Genomic DNA, 23,264 nt, shown 5'->3' on the forward strand with positions numbered 1-23,264 from the left:
GTGTGCCCTCCTCGTTTGATAGCGACTTGGAAGGGCAGAATGAAGTGGAGACGCTGGCGAGGCGGATATGTCCGAGAGAAAGGAGGTAGTCGTTTCTGGGCCAGAGTTCCTCACTCTTGTCGGTAAGAGCCGATATCGAGAAACCGAGTCCAAAGTTCAGGGCGAGAACAGGTTGCAATGACGACGAAAGCATGACATATTCGTATGAGATGATATCGGGCAAGCAGGTCTCGAGGTTGCCGCGTAGCTTCAAAGTTTCCTGGAGAGCCGAGGCTAAAACGTACTCGCCCTAGAATCGACAGCCTTGTCAAATTCTGCTCCACCCCCTAGTATTACTCACTCCATGCAGAGAATATGAAGATTAAGATAGTTTGGAGCTAAAATGAAATGAAAAATACATGATATGATGAAAAAGAGACAATGGCTAAATACAGTAAGACGCCCCGGCAACTGAGCCGGAAGCAAAACTGCCACAGGCCTATCGGCAGGTAGAACGCGCGAAATAGAAGGCACAGCCTCCAGGGCGACAGCACAGCCGCTGACAAGGCTACACGAGATCTGTTCACACGGGATTCAGGTTGATGGCCGAACAACCCCAAGGACGGTGATGGAGCTGCTGAGTACCCAAGTTCGTCCAGATCACGAGATCGCCAAGCCGAACAACCTGGACGGAAAAGAACGAGTCGAAACAGAAGAAATGTAGAACACCTCTTATTAGATGTTTGTCACATTGAAGAGCGGCCTATAGTCAGTGTACCGAATGTACTCAGTGCCAGTGTGAAACGGACAAATCAGCACCTTCGCCTATAGCACATGACATTGAATGGAAGTATTGATTGTAGAAGTTGATGTAACACATCGTGGAAGTATTCAAACTTGTCCCTCAGGTTAGCCACTGTATAAAAATGGCATCAGCAAACATCACGATCCCTTAGGAGAATGTTTATTCTTACCTTGTATCATGTCTTTGAAGTTTCAACCGGGAAATCAGTGCACCGGTCGTGATAGCACTCCAAGCAATGTAGAACGTGATTGAAGTTGTTAGAGCCAGACTGGCATTTACAACAAAGCCACGCGACTCGTTTGATTCTTGGACCACATGAGCAACAAGTTCGAGCTTCTGACCAGATCATTGATTTTGCGGTTTGTTTGTGATCGGGTTTATCAGACGAGTCGCCTTCATTGTCTTCCATGATCGGCTCGAGTCTGTGAGGTCTGTTCATGGTGCGTATATTCGTCCGGTTGTGTATTGACTCGATCGCCAGGTTCGATTGTCGAACTGACATCTCGACGACGGTAGCAGTTGACACAATACTCGTCAAAGAGGAACGAATGCGGACTAGAACATGTCAGACGTTCCTAGAGTTGGATCAGAGAGATGAAACAATATCTACCCGTGTCTACACCACCCACAGTACCAATTTTGAGGATCTGGCATACAAATGTGAGGAGTGAGGCTACTTATGTGGTGCGTCCGAGTTGGGGATAGAGATTCGGAAGGTAAGTCTGATTCTTTAGAAATTCCGAACGAGACTGCCAGACATCTCAAGTCTTATATTTCAAGACACAGTGAGCGATGCCTCACGGACGGGCGTTCAAAGGGCAGGACGAGGTTCGAGAGCCTCCCAAAGGCGAATTCAATTGGCAGAAGATCATTTTCAGGTCTTGATGAAGCACGCACCGTCGGTGACGCTCTAGCAAACAAGACTGAGATGCGAGAGTGTCGCCGTGACATGGTCATGGCCGTGTGAGTTATTGCATTCGTTCCCAGGTCTGGTTGAAAAGGGTGTAAAGGTGAACCGAGACTGTCTTTTGGGCACCCGTTAAAGGACTGTCAGAGGTGCTGCCCGGTGGCTCGAGACCCCCCCTAAAATCGCCGGATGTAGCAATTTCAGCCCTGGCATCTTCCTACAGGAAGCCACATAACCGTCTTGCCAGAGATGTGCGATTGGCCAGCTCGGATCCTGAAGAGTGTTTCTGGCTCCTGCAGGCCGAATTCTCTCCGCGTCATGCAAGGTACATTGTCATGGGTGAAGCAAATAAATCCATTTGCGTTGCTCATCGGAGAGGCCTTCAAAGAAAGTGGGCGATGGAAGAAAAGATCAAAATGCTGTCATAGCCGAGCACTAGGCTGCTAAATCCTGTTGCCATGAAGACTGAGGAAGAAACCATTCATCGCGTGACCGGGAAATAGAGAAAGATTTCAATCAAACACCAAGAGGGCGATGGAAAATGCACACTCCTAGGAAACTGCCCCATGTCTCTCTGGAGCCTGCTGAAGCTAGACCTTCACAGCCACAGGCAAAGTGCAAAGGGTGCGCAGAAATCATCCCCAGGCGACACTTCTCGCTCTCTTCGCGGCAGTAAATGTGTCCATTACCCTCTACACCCTACCAAGCTATACATGCAAAAAGGAGTAGCAAATCTTTTCACCACCATCATAAGTTGACGAGTGGGTTGCAAATAATCCACTACGTGATGGGCTGCCGTGTACCAGAACTTTCCTTCATTTCTATGAACCGGGCGTGTGGATGGAATTGCAAGACCTCTCAGAAGGAAGAGGGCGAGACTTAGACTTTTGTCGCTCAAGGAACTTTCGATAGGACTCCACTAGGCTCAGCTGAGAAGTGTCTTTCACCCAGATATGCCGGAGAAGGTAGTGGAAAGCCCGGCTGTCCGGATCCAGAGAGGACTCAAGATCAACACATTATCGAGGAACACTGAGCAGAGAGAAGCCGAAAGCTGGCCTTAAGTCCGACAGAGCCACCGGAAAGATATGATGATATGACCTTTCCCATAGCCGTCCACTTGTATAAAGACCACTGCTTGTAAGCCCTGGCGTCTGGGTGGTGATCTCAAAGGATGTTCCGAACTCCAGAAAACTTGCTTTCCCCGTGCCAACGAAGGACAATAGGGTAGCCAATTCAACGAGAACCCAAGCAAGGGAGACGGTGGACAGGGGTCGATTTGGGAATATGAGAGGATTAGATGGGAATATCGAGAGGAGGTTGGGAGGAGGCGAGGCAGAGACCACCTCAACAAGGCTGTGATGACTAATGTGCGCTAAGCTGCCCAGCCTCATCTCTGGACAGCCTCACTTGCTCGAACCTCAGCGGCTGTCTACAACACAACAGGTCTCTGCTATTGATACAGCTTACGGATACACATATTAGATATGCTAAGCAGAGTTCATCCCACCACTAGTTGATGCATTATCATCACTTACCCGATCGGAACATTGGCTGTGTTGGGAATGTTATTGCCACGCGATACTTCGAGACGTGAACCACTATGGCATTTCAGGTGAAGGACCCTGCCAAAGCGCAGCGAATGAACATTGCGACCAATCTCTGGGTGGCTCGAATAATACCATTGATACTTGCAGGAGTCGTTGGATACGCCACGTACGTGCTGGTGGTCGTTCTGTGTAGTAAGTCCTAGGTCGTACTCTGACATGCGTACCCTGCTGACACAGACCACAGTTAACTATCTCCTCGTTAAGCATGAAAACAAATCGGCGGCTATAATAATTCTTGTCATATATTTTTTGTTGTTCATGCTCATGGCAGCCTCCTTTTTTCGCCTTGTCTATATAACCACTTTTGACCCTCCGCTCGTCCCATTGGGGCCCAGTGCCATTCAAAAACGCAAAACAAGCAGTAGAAGTGGAGGGGAAAAGAAGCTACGCGGTGGAATTGGTGGGGGCGAATACGATACCAGGGATAGCTCAGGAGACACTTCGAGGAATGTGGATAATCCCCAGCATGATCCAGACTCACCAGGATTGGAACTGTTCTACACGAAAGACGTGTTTGTATGTGAGCTAGACGGAAAACCAAAATGGTGTTCATATTGTATGAATGTAAGGAAATTCTGGCTCAACTGTTGAAAACGCATTGGAGTCACTATTGTCGTCCGGATGAATATTGACTTTAACGTTTGTAGTGGAAGCCAGACCGCGCGCATCATTGCAGCACCAGTGGGAGGTGCATCAAGAAAATGGACCACTTCTGCCCATGGGTAGGAGGCCCTGTTGGCGAGAATAATATGAAGTTCTTTATTCAATTCAACGCCTATACTGCAATTTACTGTTTGCACTTGCTGGTGGTGATGGCGATCTACGTTGCAAAACAGCGATCATCAAAGGTAAGAGACTAGAATTGCCCGCCCTTGCACTATCGCAATCCATGGAGAGCTGACTGTTGAACTCTCAGGTCGAAAGGGTCAGCGCTGAAATGGTTGTGATATTAGGACTGTAAGCCTCAGAAGCCCTGACCTGTAGACAACCAGCTAACACCACGCAGCGCTTGCTTTTTCTTCTCATTCACAGCTGGTATGGCTGGATCGTCCATTCACCTTGCTATGTGGAACTTGACGCAGGTCGAAGATCTCGGAATCAAAACTAGAATTCACACACTGGCCGTCATCAAGCCCTCGTACGATAGGCTACTCCAAATTAATCCGAGGCTTGCATCGCAACCGATATATGCCGAGATCACATACCCCCTAGGTGCCGGTACTCCACCTCCTCCAGGTCGTTCCCATGGATCTGGTATTCCGAGTATCAAGGCGAACTCGCACTTAGGACAATGGCGTTCTAGCCCAGTTGCTCCAAGGCTCGACTCAGCTTTCCAGCCTCCAAAAACATTGGGCTCCTCAGATCCTCCCACAGCTATAGATTCGTCTAATGCACCAGCAGATTTTCCCATGGTACCTTCTGCACAGCAAAACACCGCTTCCCAAGCGGAGGCTGTTGTGGGAACATCAATGGTTTCATCAGGTTCTCCTCCCGGCACCGAAGCTACAAGTAATAAGGAGAACCTCTCGGAGAGAGATCTCAAGGCTACGAGGACATTCGGCATATTAAGCATGCCAGACGTTGGGCAAAATCCTTGGGATTTGGGCAGTGCCTTATTGAATATGAAAAGTGTTATGGGAGATAGTATACTTGACTGGTTCTTGCCATTTCGGAGGAGCCCATGTTGCAATCATGAAAGCACGGAAAGTCATTATGCCATCGGTCCTTACGTGGAAAATGCCCGAAAGTACGCAGGCTTTGTTGAGGACCCTGCGAATCAAAATACCAGCCAGAATGCTCCTATGAGAAGACGCAAACATAGACGTCGTAGGTCTCGGTCCGGAAAAGAACAGGCCAGTCTCGGACCAAATGGCGACGTTGAGATGGACAAGCTCAAGGAAGAGACACCACAGAGTGGTGCCGAGAGCGGAACCACTGGTAATGGGGAAGGGCGATCATGATTATACGAAGGATTATTTCTGAACTTTCTTTGTACAAAGTATTGGCGTATTTAGTAAATGCTGGTTTGCATGGTTGAGGGTAGGCGCTTGTATACACATGATCGGCTGGGTCTCTGCATATCACGATGACGAGGACCAATAGAGTAACAAGGAGGACATTGGGTGTATGAGTATAACAATATAATCTCACGAAGCTGCCTTTCTGACAGGCATAGCACTGCCATCAAATCCCAAGGTCTGGTAACGCTGGGAAGTGTCGAAATACCGACCTTGTTGACTTTTCCATGTATCTTGGATGCGTTTATCATTCAAAAACCAAGTGGGTCAATCAAATGAGACGCAGAAAATAAGCAAATTTAGGAAGGTCCGTGCATCCTGTGGATGTTTCGGAAGTTTTGTGAAAGATGCTAATAGGACATCGGACTCCATGAGCAAGATGAAGGTACAGCTGGGTGCTGGTTCCCTTGACGGCTGGTTACATAATCTAGCCGACAGTGATTGTGCTTTGACACAGCAGCCAACCTTAAAAAACCTCCTCCTTGACGTGGAACTACTGTATGACCATGATATTGAGACTTCCAGGGACAAGTTTTTTCTGAGAATATCTCGATTATAATAGCAGGTCCTATTGCTGGAGAATATGGGAAAGTTGATTTACAGACCGCCTGAACCGTAACTTACCTCACAGCAACACCCTGGTGACCATGCTATTGAAGAGTCGGCTTCCTGTTTTTCTTCTCGAAAGCTGAAAATCAATAGCTTAGGTTTGCTGCCCGTGATTATAGGTAAGCCTAATTTGCCCTTCCTCCTCGTAACTTTCTCCACTCAGTCCATGACCCAGCTGATCAAGAGCCAGTGGGTAGGCTACATGAACTGGCGGGGACATCTTAGCAAACCATGCATAATTGATCCCTGACAATAATTCAACTGACCGAGTGGAGGGCAAGGATGTGTGTTCTTGCCACATCCGGGTCAGGGAAGGCTGATTGGCAAGCAGCTCTTCTAGAATCCTGCTGTGCCACCACGGGTCTACAACTCAATGAGAGCCGCATGGACGACATGCGAGTGAAGATGAGGACTTAGGGGACTCTCCAAACTACTTCAGCTTTGGAAAAGTTCGTCATATGTAATCACATTTGGCTGTGAACATGAAGGTTGCAAAAGGCTCCCAATACTTTGTCGTGTCAGCTTACGGCCATGGCAGTGACGGACTATCCCTCTCTTCCAGTGTCAGATACGCCCGAAATCTTACTACCACCAAGCACGAGTCACGGTTCCTCTCATCGTCTTGACAAGAGTACCACGTCAAGAGACACAGAGAACTTCTGTTCCCAACAACCATTGCCTGCATAGGCAGCAACAAAACACACTTTGATCGTGGGCATGGACGTGCGGGAAGTGTGATAGTGGCTGCGTGTGTAGGCACCTTCCAGATTTGGCAATGGTCTTCGTCGACATGCAAGTCAAGATGAGGTGTGGCAGAATATTACGCAGAATACATACGACTGCGCTTGGGCTGAAGAATGAGGCTTGCGGCTTCCTGCTCATCGAATATATGGCTACAGTCCGGTTCCCTATTCGCTCATCTCGTCACGTTCAAACGTTGATTCATAGAGTAGACTTGTGTCAAGCGAAAAGATGTTCATAATTCATGGTGCAAGAAGAGAAGTAAAGCAACGAGATCTAAACGACAACCAACATGACAGCTAGCCAAGGAAAAGAAGGAAATCCATGCAGCCAACACCCAAGGGAGAACGCCTACAGCAAAAGGGTATCTTGACAAGAATCAGAGACAAGTCTAAGTCGTGCCGCCATACGCCACCTCGCCTAACGCCTTCCAGCCGACGCCAATATTGAAAGCAGAACAACACCGCCAACAATACCACAGAGGAGGTCTACCCCACCTACCTGAATCAGAACACGACCAAGAAGGACAGGAAAAATGAAAACAACCCCACCCTGACAGCAGACAAAAGGGGAAAAAACTGAAAGGTCGAAACACGAACTGTTGTCTGCCGAAGCGAGGATACCGAGGACGAGGTCGCTAAATGAGCATCGATTCGGACTGTCTTGAGCTTTCAGACCAGGACTGAACGAAATCACCGAGAGTTGTTCGGTAACAAGCGAAAAATGGGAGAGAGCGACAAGGAGCTGAGGAAGTCGACGATGCTGGAAGAGAAAATATGAATCGAAAATGTAAAGAGAGTCGAAGATCGAAAAGTTGCTGTGCTGAATGAATGAACATGAATCGAGAATGGTGTTGTCGCAGGACCTGGGTCACCCGAGTTGTCGACACCATCTGAATATGGTATTTCCTCTACCTCGACACTTGAGATCAATGGCCACCGCTGTCCACTGAGATAATCCTCAAGTTTCTGCAACGCCATCAGAGATTGCTGCAGTAGTAACACTTGGCATGGTTACAAGCGGTGCAATCGTCTCCGTACCAGTCAGAATTGGTTTCGTTGGAGCACCGGCAGCATACCCACCACCCCCTCATGCTAGGCGGGCGACCATATTCATAGCCGGGAGTAGGTAAGCTTCCTACGTGACTAGCACAGTTGCGTTGGGAGTGACTGCGATGAGAGTAGCCATCGACGGCGTAACCATGATGAGCATGTTCGTGGTACCCAGTAGCTGGTGCATGGAAGTGAGAGTGACCATTGCTTGGTCCTTCGAAGTTGATCCCGAAGTGGTCTTTGACTGGGGTCAATGGAGGTGAGGTCGTTTTGCACTCGTCACATCTTGTGTGACTACAGTCTGGGCAAGTTGTCTGGTCTTTCTCTGGGTTCACTTCGCGTCCACCATCGCATTTGCAGCACTTCCACCAAGTTGAGGTGTCTGGCGTGCCGGTACGAGCATACGGAGTGGCAGTACTATCTTTGGTTAGAAGATGGACTGGAAAGGACCCGTGGACGTGAACTTACTTGTCATACAATTGAGATGGATCAAAAGAGTATTCGCCATAGTTGGTGGAATCCATTTCTGAGGTGTTGAGACTGGTCGGGTTGCAAAGGCAGGAGCTGGAGGAAGACTTTCAAGAAATGAGAAGAGATGTCGAGTATCTAAAACAAGTGTGCTGTGATCCTGAGAGGTTCTGTTATCGCCTTAATGTTCTTCTTTTCTTTGCTGTGTTGTTACTGTCCTGTTTGGCCTTTGAAGGTGGCGTCTTTACATTCCTATATAGTCAGATAAGAGCTTGGGCATCATGCTCGCACGCCTCCATGAGGCTTTGGAAAAGTATGCGCAAAGCATGTAAACATATCATGTCGGGCCAGGTGCCCACGATTCTGCTTCCGCAAGACTTCTTCGATGTTTTGTCCAGGGTCTATAGTCGAACTCTGCGCCGATAAAGGAGAGACTTGATCGTCCGGAGAACAACGAGGAAGTATCGTGTGAGCTTCTAAGTGGTTATGTGAGTCGAGCATAGCCTGCTTTGCGGTGAGAAATCCCATCGGAGGCGACTGCAATACTATCAAGGAAGGCGTTGAACTTTGTGGGCGATTGTAACGGACCATCTGTGCGGTGCCAGATCAAACCAGCTTCTCGTTACAGATCGCTACAGCCTCAAGGTTTTCGTCATCGCTGAAATAGCTCAACACAGTATCGTTGGATCTTTGGATGCAGGAAGACAGTAAAGTATGAGCAATACCATCATGACCCTGTCCTGGCCTCAAGGTCATGCGTTGAGGGATCGCAGAACCCCATGACTCCTCCATGGGAAGCGCTCCGATGAACGGCTTGGTGTTTGAGTTTCATCGTGCTTGCTCCAGTCTTGAGCTCGCGGGGGGCGGCGAAGTGGTTTGCATCTCCTATGGGCAAGGCGACGATCGTGAATGCCAGTAGGATAAGCTTATTTCCAATTTCAATGAAGACTACCCGAGCATGCAATATATCATGTGGCAACAGCTTCGCTACTGCGGAGTAGGCGCAGTCAACAATACCACTGATGCAATGAGTAGCGTTGGGCGCCCGGTTGAGGTGGTTGTCGGTATAATGCCGAAGGCTGGAGACGGCTAAGTGTACCGATGATAACATTCCGCGGCAGCGCTGGTACGAAGAAGGTCACCGCGGCAATGCTTCAAGGACCCATATAATCGGTGAGCCTTGTAACAGGTTCCAGTTGAACATCAAGCGCTGTGGTTTTGAAGGCGAGGCGAGAGGGGAGCCGATGTCGCGGATCAATTCATCACAATTGACCTGTCCAATGTCAGCAAATCCAAACCCACGTACAAAGGAACTGTCGACCAAGCCACGATGCAAGCCTCATATATCGGATGGGCAAGTGTTCTTGCGGAAGGTTCTTCGTGGGTCCGTTGTTGGCGCACGGCGTCAGCGATCGAGCACGAGTGACGCGACGTTCTGATACTGATCTATTGCGACCCATTGCTGTGCTTGATCGACATCATTCTGTATAGGCTTCATGTCAGATGATACATGGCTTCTTCTGATACATGTTAGCAAGTAATGTGGAAACATACGAGAGATGGTTCACAGCCTTGCTTGCAGTGGTTATCGCTCCAAGGAATCGCCCTGTTGACGGCAACGCCGAGTGCATATCTAGTTCCAAGTGCCAGGATCTGATCCATTGTTCAAGGTTCTGTACCTCAACAGTGACTAGACGGCGGTCACAGTAGCAAGGTTTGCTTGTTATTGACATATCGATGTTATTGGCGTCGTCACTTCCCGTTGACTCTACAAGTGGGGGCGTCTGACGCAGCTGTTGCTCTGTTCGTCGCCTCGTCGAATAGCTAAGCCCACCAAATGGAAGAAGCTTGAAGGCAGAGAAACGTGACATATAGACCTCGAGGACGACAGGTCGACGCCTTTGCGTAGGCTGTGTGGTTATTGGGGTAATCCATTCAGTCCAACGAAGTTTGAAGGCGCACAAACTTCGCGCATGTACTTCTTGGGGAACAGCATCTATAAGATTTTAGGACCAATGGTACGAGGTCAAATATGGCCACTCATCACCCGTAATTCTTGTAGTTACAGAGCCTCAAGTCTTGCTGAGGGTGTAGTGTAACCCTGGCAGCTTCCTGAAGGGACCACTTGCATGTAGTGTGATAATGGTTGCATAACGGACGGGATGGACGGCAATTCTTGGGAATTCCAACACTGCTCGTCTATCATACATTGCGATTGGAAAGCTACCTCGAAAAAGTACAGCAACCGTCAAACTAGTGGATTCACTTCGCTTTTTCATCCCTCCCTCTCTTTCCGTAGTACTCGGTCCTGTAGAGATTCAACACTTGATCTGATCCCAAAGTAACTTCACACAGAAACATACATCTTCTTTCCGCGATCCGCTTCGGTTGCCTTTCCTTCGAGCCGATCAAGGGCCTCCTCAATAAGGCCTATATGCCCACGAAGTGTTCCCTCGAGTTCGTCCTGTCAAAAATGATCGCCGTCAGGATGTCTCGTCCGAAGCGCGTATATGACGAATCCGGAAGACCTCTGCATGAGTGAGGACGCCACCATATTGATCCGTCCCAGATGAGAAGGATCTTCAGCGGGCTTTGAACGAGCCACATGCACTTGCTCATGTTGATGACATGGATGCAGAAAAGAGGGGTTGCGTATGAAGAATCGGCATTACAAATCCTGAGATAAGTATTGGAATAAAGGAAAATCAAGGAATACTGTGAATTCATACCATTCTTGCCTCGTGGTCTTCAGATAATTCTATCATATGTGATCTGAGGATATATGTTCCTCCCCCTACTCCAAAAAGAGTGGCAATATTGATAGCGGAAAGAATAGCGGGGTTCCGGAAGAGGGAGAGAAAAGACATCTCGGGGATAGAAAGTGGGAACTGATGAAAAATAACGAACGGAATAATACAAATAATTCGTGGGAAACCATTAGAGAACTTTCTACATAGCTTTTTATAATGTGTTGTTGAGATGGTAGTTGACCTGCATGACATCACGATTATGGGAGGACATACACGCGACCCGCTGAAGCCCAAACGCGGCTCGCGTCTCCCAAATATTCCAGAAGTTCATCCTCCTCCTCCTTCACCACAATGCAATGCGACTAAAACTTTCCCCCGAGAACAACGAATCTCGGTATGAAGAACATTCCGAGACTTCACAAGCCTATGGGGCTTTGAGCCAGCCAAGCCGCACATACCTTCGATCCAACTCATTGCGGATTGAATAGACCTGCTCCTCGTCCGCGATCTTCTTCCGGTGTCTCAAGCTTCCCAGCACTGGGAAACGTACCTGATCATCGCCAGACGATGTCTTCTTCGCAGCCTTTCCAGGCTTCTTCTCCACTGTCTGCGGGCGAACCGCGCAGGAAGAAGTCGAAGTTCACGTATCGGCAATTGTCACAACTCGCAGTATCGGCTACCACTTGCCCTTTGAGAGTCATTGCGCATGTGGACTTAGATGCATTCTACGCGCAATGTGAGATGGTGAGATTGGGCGTCAAGGAATATCAGCCGCTTGCTGTGCAACAGTGGTAAGTTCTTGGTTTCGGACAACGTCCTGCGGATCCTTAAATGAAGAGTGAACCTTCACTAACCGGAGATTTGTCACAGGCAAGGCCTCATAGCTATCAATTATCCTGCTCGTGCTTTCAAGCTCGCTCGTCACGTATCTCCCACGGAAGCCAAAAAGCTCTGCCCGGATATTATCCTCCAACATGTGGCGACTTGGAGAGAAGGAGACGAGAAATGGGCCTACCATGACGATGCCGCCAGCAATATTGCTACGCACAAAGTCTCGCTGGACCCATATCGATTGGAGTCTCGCAAGATCCTCAAATGTATCAAGGACACATTGCCGGAAAGCCTACAAAAGGTCGAGAAGGCCAGTATAGATGAAGTGTTCATGGACCTATCAGCACAGATTCACACGGAGCTGCTGGAGAGATATGAGGAGCTCCGAGGCCCTGCTCCTTACGACGACCCTCTGGAGTTTTTGCCTCTGCCGCCAACGACTGTGTAAGTTTGCTTCTTTTACTTGAGTCAGGTCAGCTCCCAAGATTGCTGTTCCACGCGACGCGGGTGAGACTGAACCTGACCGACAGGCTTCATCCTGGTACTCTCCTGTCGAGACTACATTTTCGGGTAAACCTCACTCCAGACGATATCCATCAAGGATTGCCATGAGATGTCAGGTTTGATCAGACACCGTTGAATTCAGCAAGCTCAAAATCTTGTCCAAAGGGCATGGACCAGGGCAGCGTGCTAACGTAGATCACTATTTAGGCTCGACTGGCAAGCCGACGCTCTGGTTGACTTGGATGTCAACGAGACCGAGGAAGACGACCCTGACTGGGATGATGTAGCCATGCTGATAGGCTCTGAAATCGTCCGGAAAGTTCGCGCTGCGGTCCGAAACAATCTGAAGTATACTTGTTCTGCTGGGGTCGCGCAGAATAAGATGTTGGCGAAGTTGGGCTCGGCTCATAGAAAGCCCAATCAGCAGACCGTTATTCGAAATCGCGCTATTCAGCAGTTTTTGTCCGACTTTAAGTTTACCAAAATTCGTAAGGATTTCAATTTTCGAGTCGTTTGGCTTATGTTTTTCCACTTGGAGCATTTTCTGACGAGGTGAGCACAGGTGGTCTGGGTGGTAAATTAGGAGACAGTATGACAGAGGTATTCAATACAGACACATTGCGAGATCTCCTACCTGTTCCAATAGAACAGCTGAAGCAAAAACTTGGCGACGACACAGGCACATGGGTTCATGAAATTATTCGCGGCAAAGACTCTAGCGAAGTACGATTTTGTTCCTTCGGCTGACCAGGCTATTCTGGTCAGGGCTGGGGTTCGATGCAGTTACTGACTCGGTTGCTAGGTCAACTCTCGAACCCAAATCAAGTCTATGCTCTCCGCAAAATCCTTTCGGCCAAGTATAAACACACCAGAACAAGCTAACAGGTGGCTGCGGATTTTCGCTGCTGACATATACTCGAGGCTGGTGGAAGAGGGCGTCCTGGAGAATAAGCGTAGGCCAAAAACTATCAATTTACATCATCGTCAAGGTGGCCAGACCAAAAGCCGACAGGGTCCCATTCCTTCTGGAAAGAAGATAGATGAAGTCGCCATATTCGAGCTTGCCAAAAATATGTTAGGTCAAATCATATTGGAAGGCAGAGTCTGGCCCTGTGCAAATCTGAGTCTCAGCGTCGGTGGTTTCGAAGATGGCATATCAGGAAACATGGGCATTGGAGCATTTTTGGTGAAAGGTGATGAAGCTAAAGCGTTGCAAGCAGATGTGAGAGAATCGAGTGTGGGTGACAGTGGATCGGAAAGGCCTGACAAAAGGCGGCGCACCGATACATCGTCGGGTATCAAAAGATTCTTCGCCAAAACGGATAGCACTGGCGAACATGATGATGATTTCGGCTCCCATAACGTGGCTGGCCTCATCCCTTCGGCCGATGCAGAGGAGGCAGACCAGAGGGCAGCAACCTCGCTGCCTGCTCATCAGGAGGCAACCAAAGCGTATGACAAAAGTCCCTTTTCCACCAGCACATCGGCCCTTCACCAACAACATGTCACAGATTACCTGTGTAATCGTTGTGAAGAGGCATTTGTCACTGCCGATGATCTACAAAATCACCAGGACTGGCATTTTGCAAAAGATCTCCACGATGAAGATCGAGGACGGCCTGGTCAGCCCTCGAAGCTCTCGACGGCAGCGGCCAGTAAGAAGCAATCAGGGAATGTGAGTAAAAAGAAGGCGGGTCGTGGGAGACCAGAGAAAGGGCAAAGCAAGTTGGCTTTCGGATGATAGGGCTACCAGGTTCCCTCGACTTATACTCACCGCACTTTCCTCCTATCGTGAGGTGCCACAAGGTCGGTTCGGCCATGTCGCCTCTCAAAGACGGGAATCGACCCGGATCAGCAGCTAGGGAGCAACTACGGCGATTTTCTTCAAATTATCAACGCTTGAGTTTGTACCCGGCACCAAGTGCCTGTCGAGCCTTGCACTTTTTCAGAACAGAACCTCATAAATCGGCTCCAATCCTGCAGCTATTCAAGTGATATTGATGCAAAGAATGCGGGCTGAGCACAAGGCATTCATGGACCCGATCTGCATGTCCAGGGTCTATCGACCGGGGAGACGCACTCGTTACATGCGATATATTCGAGTAGCATACCCTCCCTGGATATGCATATCTGACTCCACGCGTTGATACGTTTTCTGGGTCAGATCGGATGAGATGTACACCATTTGCAGATCCAAGAGTCTCATACAGCGAAAATCGCGAGCCGAGTGCGTTGTTATTGCCACTGAGGAACGCTGCTTTGAAAACTGATGCGAAGGCAGCAACACTGCATCCCTTCCATGTCAGATCCTCGTCTTCCTTCAAGCTGCTCGTCTATCACAAGCTCATAATTTGAATACAGAGCGCCAAAATCGATATCATAGATTGGCGAATAGACAAGGCGTGACGTGGGCACGAAATTCAACAGGCAATTTTTGCAGCCGCATCAGTATTTCGTGACCATACGTCTGTTTTTCATCAGGCTGCCAGGTTTTGTCTTGCCGAATAGGTCAGCGAATCATGGTGTGGACCTGTGACGAGTTGGGCATGATTAGGCTGGGATGCGTGCCTACCCAACCTTCGGCAGCCACATTTTTGTGACCTCCCACGTCTTTTCTGGCTGCTTTGCCATCGCCAAACGCCCTCCGAGACCCGCAAAATAATTGAGGGCAAGCGGCGGCACCAGCTTCAGACGAAGTTTATACAGTTACATAGTTTGAAATTATATGAAAATGAAGCAAAAGCAAGCCTATTGTCTCTCCTTCAGGTCGGGAAAAGGGCAAACTTACGGTCCCGAATTTCAGCCCTGCCTGCAATACAAGAGATCTCTTTCCTTCTGGTTTAAAGATTGCCCACGTCGTGCAGGACGCAGGCAGGTAAGGAGGACGAACGCAGGACAGTAGTGGCGGTCAGAAGTCCAGCACCAAACAATTACTGAGGACAATGCATCCAGGATCCGCATGAGTGCAGAGTGCAGATAGATAGTAGGAGTCTGTTCCTTTTGATGAAGCAGATATTCAATTATGAGGAGTAGTGATGAGCATGGCGCGCGGGCAGTGGACCTGACAGCTCTGGTTGGGATCTGGACTTGAGGGATTGCCCTTTAGGGCCAGCCTGCCTGAGGTATGCCTGGTACTGGGAACGTGCTAGGACCTGGATTTGATGTTGGGAGCTCAAGGTCTGATAGTTCGTGTGAAGATCCAGTTTTCATATATGTTCCCCTTCCATAAGTACCGAACTGTCTTCCACGACTTTCAACATTTCGCTTGAGAAATTTCTCTGCTCGTCAGCCTCCAAATCCCACCACACATAACCTACACACTGTACTGTTTCGTACCGGCTGTACCGCTGCTGTCGCACCACCCGCAGCCAAAAAAAAAAAGGCATCCTCCAAGCAGCGCGATCACCGGCGTCTTTCCACGATCTCGGAATCATTAGCTGCTGTGCTACTGTCAGTGCTAGCCCAAGCACGGTGCTCCTTGCGGTGTTCAATTCATGGTGATAGCTTCACAGCTAGCAGCCCAGACGCACGTTTAGTAGACGAGACGCTTCCTGTGAAGTTTTGAAAACTTGATGGGCAGGAGGCTGGAAGCCGTGTCTGCACACTTGAACGGACCGTGCGTAAAAGCAGCGACCACAGAGCGCCACGCGTGACAGTAAAAGCAGCAACACCCAGGCCCCTTTTGGCCCAGTGCACAGGCGAAGGTTTGCCGCTGCTTCTTGGATCCCTCCACCACGACAACCCACCACCACCACCACCACCACTACCACTCCTTGCCTGCACTCCTCTCTGCCATTCAGCAGCCTCCTCAACGCATCCTCTGACACGGCCACATCACGTCGCATCACAGCAGAGCGAAGCACCCCCGTCCTCAGCTGCGAGTCGCCCGCGCATTTCCCTGTGGACTCACCGTTCCGGATCATTGGCCTAGAACCATCAACCCACTCAGGACCGCCAGGGCCAGACCGACCAGACCACAGGAAGAACGTCGCAGGATCTATTTCTTTCGAGGCTCCCCCGCCCCCTCCATCATTCCGGCTCTTCCACCTTGGATTTCCATTCCAGGCTTTTCTTCATCTCTCACTCCCCCCAGATCTTTGTACCACCACACTATCCTGTCCCCAAGGCTGCCGTGGTTTACGTGATTTGCACTCGCCCATCCATCCTTCCTACTTCTTGGCCGTCCTTCCTTTCTCCTTCCCACTCTTCCATCGACCTCTTCAATCATGTCGGGCAGAGACAACAGAGAACGCGATAGACGCGCAGCACCGTCATCAGCTTCGGCTCGTACGAATGAGTATTTCGTTCCCAAAGATGGCATCGACAGAGAGGTCATCACGGCCGACATCTGCCGTTATCTAGGGAACGATGCTCTCGTACGGCCGGGCACCTACGAGGTACATCTCTGCAGACACACCTCAGTTCATCCATCCATACTAATGACTCTCTAGAACCCGGCTACTCGACAGGTCCAGACGGGCTACTTTATCACCGCTTACCGGAACCTCACGACCGTAATATCGCACCCTCGTGTCACACAAGATCCTCACTAATGTTGTCAACAATAGGCTATGATCGCAGATCTGAAAGCAGATTCTGACAGATGGGAAGCCGAGCGGAGAGCTACCGCTTCAAGAGGCCAACCTTCAAATGGTATCTCCATGCGAGACTCGGACGGTAATGCTCGAAAATCTAACACACCTATAGTGGGGTACCGTGATTCCACCACACATCAGTCCAGGCAATACTATGGTCCCACGGAGCAAGTGCCAGGAGCAAATCCAGGGTATTCTTCTGCTCCAACACCAGCAGTACAGGGAGTATATGACAGTGGTCCCCAGTATCAACAGCAGTCCTATGGCCAGCCGGCTGGTGGAGGATATGCCCAGCCTGTATATGCCGTTCCGGATAATAATTATTACGCTGGAGCAGATTTGGTAGCTGACCAGCGTTCGCGTGTGCCTGTTGGTCCGTCTGGAGCCAATGTCCCACGGAGCAATCAATATGCCCCAAGTCCATCATATCAGCAACAGCCTGATCCCAGGAGTAATTATTATTCTAGCCAACCTGGGCCAGCAGCCGCTCAAGCCCAGCAGCAATACGCCACACAGCCGAACGATCCCTACTATGGTCGTGGGCAGGGTGCGTACACTCACCTGCCAATTTCTTAGTGCTTTGTTCGAAAAGATTGGTATCTAACTTTTTAGTCCTTCCCGTTTCAGGCCCCTCGTATGATCCTCAGGACTCGTATGATAGAGGCCAACAATACGCGGACACATACAACAGTCAACCTCCCTTGGCTTCGTCGTCCAATATCCAGGCCACTTCCAATACGTCGTCCAGGCGTGAGCGTGAAAGGGCCCCAGAAGTCCGTGACAGACATCATCGTAGCGGTCGCCATTAGGATCTCCGTTTCCGTTTGACTTTACCTATGTCTATGCGTTCCGCATCACAAGGACTGGCTATCGAATTGCATTGTTGGCGTTTTTCATTTGCTTCTTTCCCCGGAATTCCTTGATCTTGCCTGGACTATTGCCGGACACTTACCCAGTCATGGAACCCAGACCATTTTAGAGAGCGTTTCACAGTGTTTTATCAGCCTTTGTTGAACCGCAAGATTGCATCTTATTTCAGAGAATCCAGATTCAGGGGGTCTTCGTACCAAATTGGATTCCACATCGTGGTCCTTACACTCTCACCTCAGGATTTGGATCGATCATCGGTTACGTACAACCCTTTTACATGAGCGGACGAGATGGCCATATGGATGCAGTGGTAGCTGCCTTTGATGCCTTTACGAACCGGACCATGGGAGAACGAAGGATATGAATATTCACGGTTTCTGCTGTCAACTGCATTAGTGATTGCATTGTACAGGCCATTGGGGGCGCTCCATGGCTTTGATTTTTCTGTTAGTCTCTTGGATACCCTCAAAATCTGCTGCCTGGATCGTTTGCTTCGCTGGACTACCGCCTGGATTTATCTTCTACATTTTCCTACTTTTGTGGTGGGTACTTTTGAGTTCGATAGAGCGCGGTTGCATCCGGCCAGGCAGCAGGACGACGAGGAGTTTGTATATACTCCACACAAGGCGCTGGCCCATCTCAACTGGAAGATATCTATCCATCAGTTTCACTTTTCCCGTTCGGATTTCCACTGGATGTCGATTGACCGTGGACAGTACTGACTTGAGTCACTCATCACAGACAGTTACAGTGGAGGTCTTCAGCTGGACCATGGATTCGGAACCGATATGGATTTTCCCTAGGGCAGTCGGATGGCACCTCTTTGGAACCCTACGGAGTCACCTCAGGACCTGGTCGTCTACTTCAACACTTATACTTACTGCACCTTGGCTAGGCAGCCAACCTAGAACCAGGTCAACCCCTATTACAAAACAGGCTGATCAGCCGAAAAAGAAAGAATTGAATTATGAAGGTATGAATCCATGTCACGGAGCATTCAGGAGCAGAGTGCCAATCTCTGCTCTTCCATCAATCAGAGGTTCACAAGCAATACCATATATTTCACGGCCATTTTAGCTTGACATCAATTTGTGGATCTTCTTCGTCATTATATCCCGTGGAGCACAGATATCCGTCAACCATGTCGTGAGGCCAACAGGCATGGTCGCAATACCTTTTCTCTTTCTGCTTTCACCCAAAGGACTATCTCCATGGATTGTGCGTTCCAGCACTCACCGGGTCTTTCCTCTGGTGGATCTCTTCACACGCCTCAGCTACCGCTCACCCTTGAGCCATGATGCACGTACAGGATCTCTCATTCTTCTCCCGAACTATCCTTTTCTGATGCGTGCGCTGCTTGGGCTAGGAGCTAACTTCTGAGTAGACTAGGCGTTTGAAAAGTGTAGGATTCTGGCTTTGGTGTCTGGGATGTTGTTTTTGGTGATAGGGGAAAGAGCTTTTCTTGGCAAGCGAATAGTTTTTGATGGACATTTGCAAAGTCGACATTGAGCAGCCGAATAATCAAGGAGTTGGTGGCAGCACTTGTACCTGTTACTGTTACTGTTACTGGCGCTGGAGAAAATGAGCAGGTGTTGGACTTGCCATAGCGTTTAATGTGTATTTGATTTGAAGCGAAATATGGCTCTACTTGAATTTTAAAGAAATTTCACCCTCTCACACACTCTCTCTGTCTCTCTGCTCTTGACAAGTTCCACTTCAGTACTACAGGACCGGTACCGCTCCACCTTATTCAAAGCCAAGGAGCTCGCCACGAGATACAGGTATTCCCGAAAGTCAGCCTCTTCTTCCACGTGTTTTTCAGTGATGCTCGTCAACCAATGGCACGGAACGGTAACGGTATCTTGGGCTTGGACGGGCTTGGAGGGCTTGGTAGCTTGGTAGCTTGGCAGACGGACGAGGCGGCGGGAGGGGAGGACTGGAAGGGAAGGAGGAAGAGGGAGTGGTGGTGATTTGGGTAGTACAGTACAGGAGATCTCCGAGTATGTGGTAGGATCTGCCCGTCTGGTTTGGTCTGGTGGTTGGATCGTTGGGTGCTGGATGATGGAAGGGGAGGGAGAGATGGGGAGATGGGGAGATGGGGAGATGGGGAGTGGGGGTTGGGTATTGGGGATTGGTATGGATGAGAGAATGAGTGAGAGAATGAGTGAGAGGGAAGAGTGAGATTATTCTCATAGTGAGTGAGCAATTTGTTGTACCTGTGATTTACCTGAATACACAAATACGTAAACAGCACCCGCTCCACGGCATAGATAGAAAACATCACATCTCAGCCTCGCATTAACCATCAACCACACATCCTCCTCACCTCATGCCCATCTGATTGGCCCCCATCAAACCAACCACGCCTGCACCACCGGCGAAGTGCGGGGGACAAGCTGAGCTCACAGCTGCCAGTTCTCATCTTCATATCTATGGGGACATTAACGATTGAATAGGCAGGTGGCATACACGTGCGATAGGGAATCCCTCTTGAGTCTTGGCGACCTGTATGCCAAGAGCGGAGGGACCGAGTCCCTTGTTGATATGGGAGTCGTGGTGCTGGGTTTGAGGGGTGTGATTGGTTGGTCTCGAGGGAGGAGAGGTTTGTGCCTTGGGATGAGGGGACGGAGATGGATGCTTGGCGGAGGCGCCAAGAGGGTGAGTGACGGGGGTGGAGGGAGAGATAGCTGGATGGGGTGGGAAGGCTGAGGAATGTTTTTGTGGGAGGGAGGGGATATATATTCTGGGACGCGCTGTTTTGTCTTTTGGGGGGTTTGACTTGAATGTTGGTTTGGCTTTTTGGTGAAGTTAGTTGGTTAAAGTCAAGGCAATAATTGTAAGAATGAAGTTCTCGACATCGTCTAAGTCGGCGGTTGTTGCGTCGGCATTGTTGGTTGGTGCTGTTTCTGCGGCTGCGCAGGTACAAGAGGATTCGTTGCATAGTAAGAGGGGGTTGGGGAAGAGGTTTATTGATTCTGAGGGGAATTATAATATCTGTGAGTTTGCTTCCAATTTTTCTCCTTACTTGATCGGGAGGGTCACTTGAGAAATGAGTGCTGATGGATCAATTGACAGCTTTCTATCACATCAACGACGTACATGCTCACTTGGATGAGTTCCGCGCTTCGGGAACAGATTGCACGAATAAGACTTTGGGATGTTTTGGTGGGTATGCGAGAGTCAAGACTGTGATTGAGGAGTCGAGAAAGGGACATAATGATAGCTTGTTCTTGAATGTTGGCGATGAGTTCCAGGTTCGTCTTCCATTTCAAGCCCCTTCTAACGTGACAGCGACTAAATTCTTGACCTTCCTCAGGGCACACTCTTCTACTCCTACTACGGAGGCGAGAAAATCGCCGAAACGCTCAACCAAATGGGCTTCGACGGCATGACCCTCGGCAACCACGAATTCGACGGCGGACCAGACAAGCTCGGTGCATTCCTCGAGAACCTCACTTTCCCAATCATCTCCGCCAATATCCAATCCAACAATAGTATCTTGAATGCCACTATCAAACCTTTCCATATCTATCCTCAGTATGAGCTTGCGGTTATTGGTGTCACGACGGAGGATACGCCGAGTATTTCGAGCTCGGGACCCGGGACGACTTTCTCGAATGCGATTGAGGCTGTGCAGAGGACGATTGATTTGATTAAGAGCACGACGAATATTACGAGGATTGCGGCGATTACGCATATCGGATAGTATGTGGCCCTCTCATCCCTCACGCTGTCTTTCCTACCTATTCTGTTTGGAGGGCTGCTCGCTTCGGGGGTCTAAGCGATTGAAAAGCAGCAACGTAAACAACATGTGTTGGGGTGGTTTGCTGACTGGAATACAGCGAGGAGGATCAGAAGCTTGCTGAGGCTACTACTGGTCTCCAGCTTATTATGGGAGGTCATTCTCATACGCCGCTGGGTAACTTTACTGGTGCTGCTGGAGCGTATCCTACGATCAAGACCAACAAGGACGGTGATGAGGTGTTTATTGTTACTGCGTAAGTCATCATGGATATCTTGTCGAAATAGCTCATAGACCATATGCTGACATTTGGGAAACAGTTACCGTTAGTACCATCATTCTTGAGACTCTGTCGAGAGGAATTAAGCTGACTGAGAACAGGATGGGGAGAATACCTCGGATACATCGACGTAACCTACGACCCCTCTGGCAAAATCCTCGCCTACCACGGCGCACCCATCCACCTCACCAACGCCACCGAACAAGACCCTGAGCTCCAAGCACAAATCCAATCATGGCGCGGTCCATTCGAAGCCTTCGCCGCCGAAGAAGTTGGCGTCTCGAACGTCGAACTCGACCAATCGACCTGCCGCCGCAGCGAATGTCTCCTCGGCCAATTCATGGCAGACGCCATGCTCTCCTACCGCCTCAACCAATCAAACACCGCTGACTTCGCGCTCATCAACTCTGGTGGAGTTCGCGCCACTATCGACGCAGGACCCATCACTCGTGGAGAAGTGCTAACTTCTTTCCCGTTCGGGAATGCGATTGTGGAGATCGAGATTGGTGGTGATGAGTTGTGGAAGACGCTGGAGGGGGTGTACACTGGTATTAATCAGTATAATAATAAGAGTGTGACGAGTATCATTCAGGTTAGTGATGGGATTGAGATCACATATAATTCGGAGGCGAATAATGGGAGTAAGTTGGTGAGTTTGAATGTTGGGGGAGAGGCGTTGGATAGGGAGGAGACGTATAATGTTGTTACGTTGGACTTTTTGGCCGGTGGTACGTTCCCCCTTGATTCTTTTACCCCTCAATTCACCCCTCTCTTTACTCCCTCCTGAGTAGGGGCTGGTGTTCCGGCCGGGACATGCACTTAAAACACACTACGATTAGGATCCTGTATTGACGTGTAGAAATTAGGCGGAGACAACATCTTCCAGAAGAAAACCACCTTCAGCATCCTCGACACCCAAGACGAAGTCCTCACCGGCTATATCGAGTCTCAATCACCCGTCAACATCACGCTCGCGTCACGCATCATGAATGCCAACGGTACTGTCACCGCTCAACCCACTGGCACGGGATCGCCATCTTCGCCTACAGGATCGGCTGCTCCCACTGAGACACCGTCGAGTGGGCGGTTGAGCAGAGAGATGGTCTCGGGTGTGATTGCTGTTGCGGCGCTGGTTGTTGGTGTTGTGGGCGCGGGGTTGTTTTAGAGGGTTGATTTGGTGTTGATACAGTAAAGATTTTGTTAATTTGACTTGTATCAATGATTGGAATGATTATGGCGAGGCTTTGATTGATTAGATATGTAGAAAGGAAATTTAATTCTTTGGATACCCATTTCGCTCAGCTGGTTGGCAAGCTAGTGCACTCATTAACGAGATTATTATTTGTTGACTTTTTGGCGAGGAAGGGACGAGTGAGCGCCGGGGCTGTCAGATAAAGAAGGTACAGAACGATAGTCATACTTGGAGCTCTGAGTCCTGTTTCCAAATTTCTATTCCCACAGCTTTCAACTGGCGAACGTCTAGTCCACATCATTCATTCATTAAAA

The 23,264-nt window shown here is 49.4% G+C and overlaps 5 protein-coding genes across 5 annotated transcripts; 4 read left to right on the plus strand and 1 right to left on the minus strand.

Moving 5' to 3' along the window:
* The first annotated feature begins 3,120 nt into the window (after nucleotides 1–3,120).
* PFA5 (palmitoyltransferase pfa5) lies at nucleotides 3,121–5,620 on the plus strand. The gene is made up of 5 exons (XM_058497625.1): nucleotides 3,121–3,430; nucleotides 3,483–3,862; nucleotides 3,946–4,146; nucleotides 4,215–4,255; nucleotides 4,305–5,620. The coding sequence occupies exons 1-5, from the start codon at nucleotides 3,292–3,294 to the stop codon at nucleotides 5,257–5,259; spliced, it is 1,716 nt and encodes a 571-aa protein (XP_058352351.1). The 5' UTR covers nucleotides 3,121–3,291; the 3' UTR covers nucleotides 5,260–5,620.
* A 2,006-nt stretch (nucleotides 5,621–7,626) lies between these two features.
* ONS95_004270 (uncharacterized protein) lies at nucleotides 7,627–8,242 on the minus strand (the record flags this gene model as incomplete). The annotated part of the gene is made up of 3 exons (XM_058497626.1): nucleotides 7,627–7,698; nucleotides 7,745–8,135; nucleotides 8,187–8,242. 3 exons carry the CDS (start codon nucleotides 8,240–8,242, stop codon nucleotides 7,627–7,629), a joined length of 519 nt encoding a protein of 172 aa, XP_058352352.1.
* Nucleotides 8,243–11,503: 3,261 nt separating this feature from the next.
* RAD30 (DNA-directed DNA polymerase eta rad30) lies at nucleotides 11,504–14,012 on the plus strand (the record flags this gene model as incomplete). Its single annotated transcript, XM_058497627.1, has 5 exons — nucleotides 11,504–11,727; nucleotides 11,807–12,211; nucleotides 12,479–12,759; nucleotides 12,834–12,994; nucleotides 13,074–14,012. The coding sequence occupies 5 exons, from the start codon at nucleotides 11,504–11,506 to the stop codon at nucleotides 14,010–14,012; spliced, it is 2,010 nt and encodes a 669-aa protein (XP_058352353.1).
* A 2,485-nt stretch (nucleotides 14,013–16,497) lies between these two features.
* On the plus strand, nucleotides 16,498–17,675 carry ONS95_004272 (uncharacterized protein; the record flags this gene model as incomplete). The annotated part of the gene is made up of 5 exons (XM_058497628.1): nucleotides 16,498–16,668; nucleotides 16,723–16,785; nucleotides 16,840–16,924; nucleotides 16,979–17,413; nucleotides 17,479–17,675. 5 exons carry the CDS (start codon nucleotides 16,498–16,500, stop codon nucleotides 17,673–17,675), a joined length of 951 nt encoding a protein of 316 aa, XP_058352354.1.
* Nucleotides 17,676–20,481: 2,806 nt separating this feature from the next.
* Nucleotides 20,482–23,050, plus strand: ONS95_004273 (uncharacterized protein). The gene is made up of 6 exons (XM_058497629.1): nucleotides 20,482–20,732; nucleotides 20,812–20,990; nucleotides 21,053–21,441; nucleotides 21,579–21,734; nucleotides 21,855–22,486; nucleotides 22,625–23,050. Exons 1-6 carry the CDS (start codon nucleotides 20,579–20,581, stop codon nucleotides 22,921–22,923), a joined length of 1,809 nt encoding a protein of 602 aa, XP_058352355.1. The 5' UTR covers nucleotides 20,482–20,578; the 3' UTR covers nucleotides 22,924–23,050.
* The last annotated feature ends 214 nt before the right edge of the window (nucleotides 23,051–23,264 follow it).

The sequence above is a fragment of the Cadophora gregata genome (genome assembly GCF_030347475.1).
Source record: "Cadophora gregata isolate MNR1 chromosome Unknown scaffold_14, whole genome shotgun sequence".
Lineage (NCBI taxonomy): Eukaryota > Fungi > Ascomycota > Leotiomycetes > Helotiales > Ploettnerulaceae > Cadophora > Cadophora gregata.

Excerpts from the sequence above, each read along its gene's own strand:
- ONS95_004273 (XM_058497629.1), top strand. The coding sequence starts at position 20,579 with ATGAAGTTCTCGACATCGTCTAAGTCGGCGGTTGTTGCGTCGGCATTG. Across the intron at positions 20,733-20,811 it reads TGAGGGGAATTATAATATCT|CTTTCTATCACATCAACGAC; the intron begins GTGAGTTTGCTT and ends ATCAATTGACAG. Across the intron at positions 21,735-21,854 it reads GAGGTGTTTATTGTTACTGC|AACAGGATGGGGAGAATACC; the intron begins GTAAGTCATCAT and ends AAGCTGACTGAG.
- PFA5 (XM_058497625.1), top strand. The coding sequence starts at position 3,292 with ATGGCATTTCAGGTGAAGGACCCTGCCAAAGCGCAGCGAATGAACATT. Across the intron at positions 3,431-3,482 it reads GCTGGTGGTCGTTCTGTGTA|TTAACTATCTCCTCGTTAAG; the intron begins GTAAGTCCTAGG and ends CACAGACCACAG. Across the intron at positions 4,147-4,214 it reads CAAAACAGCGATCATCAAAG|GTCGAAAGGGTCAGCGCTGA; the intron begins GTAAGAGACTAG and ends TTGAACTCTCAG.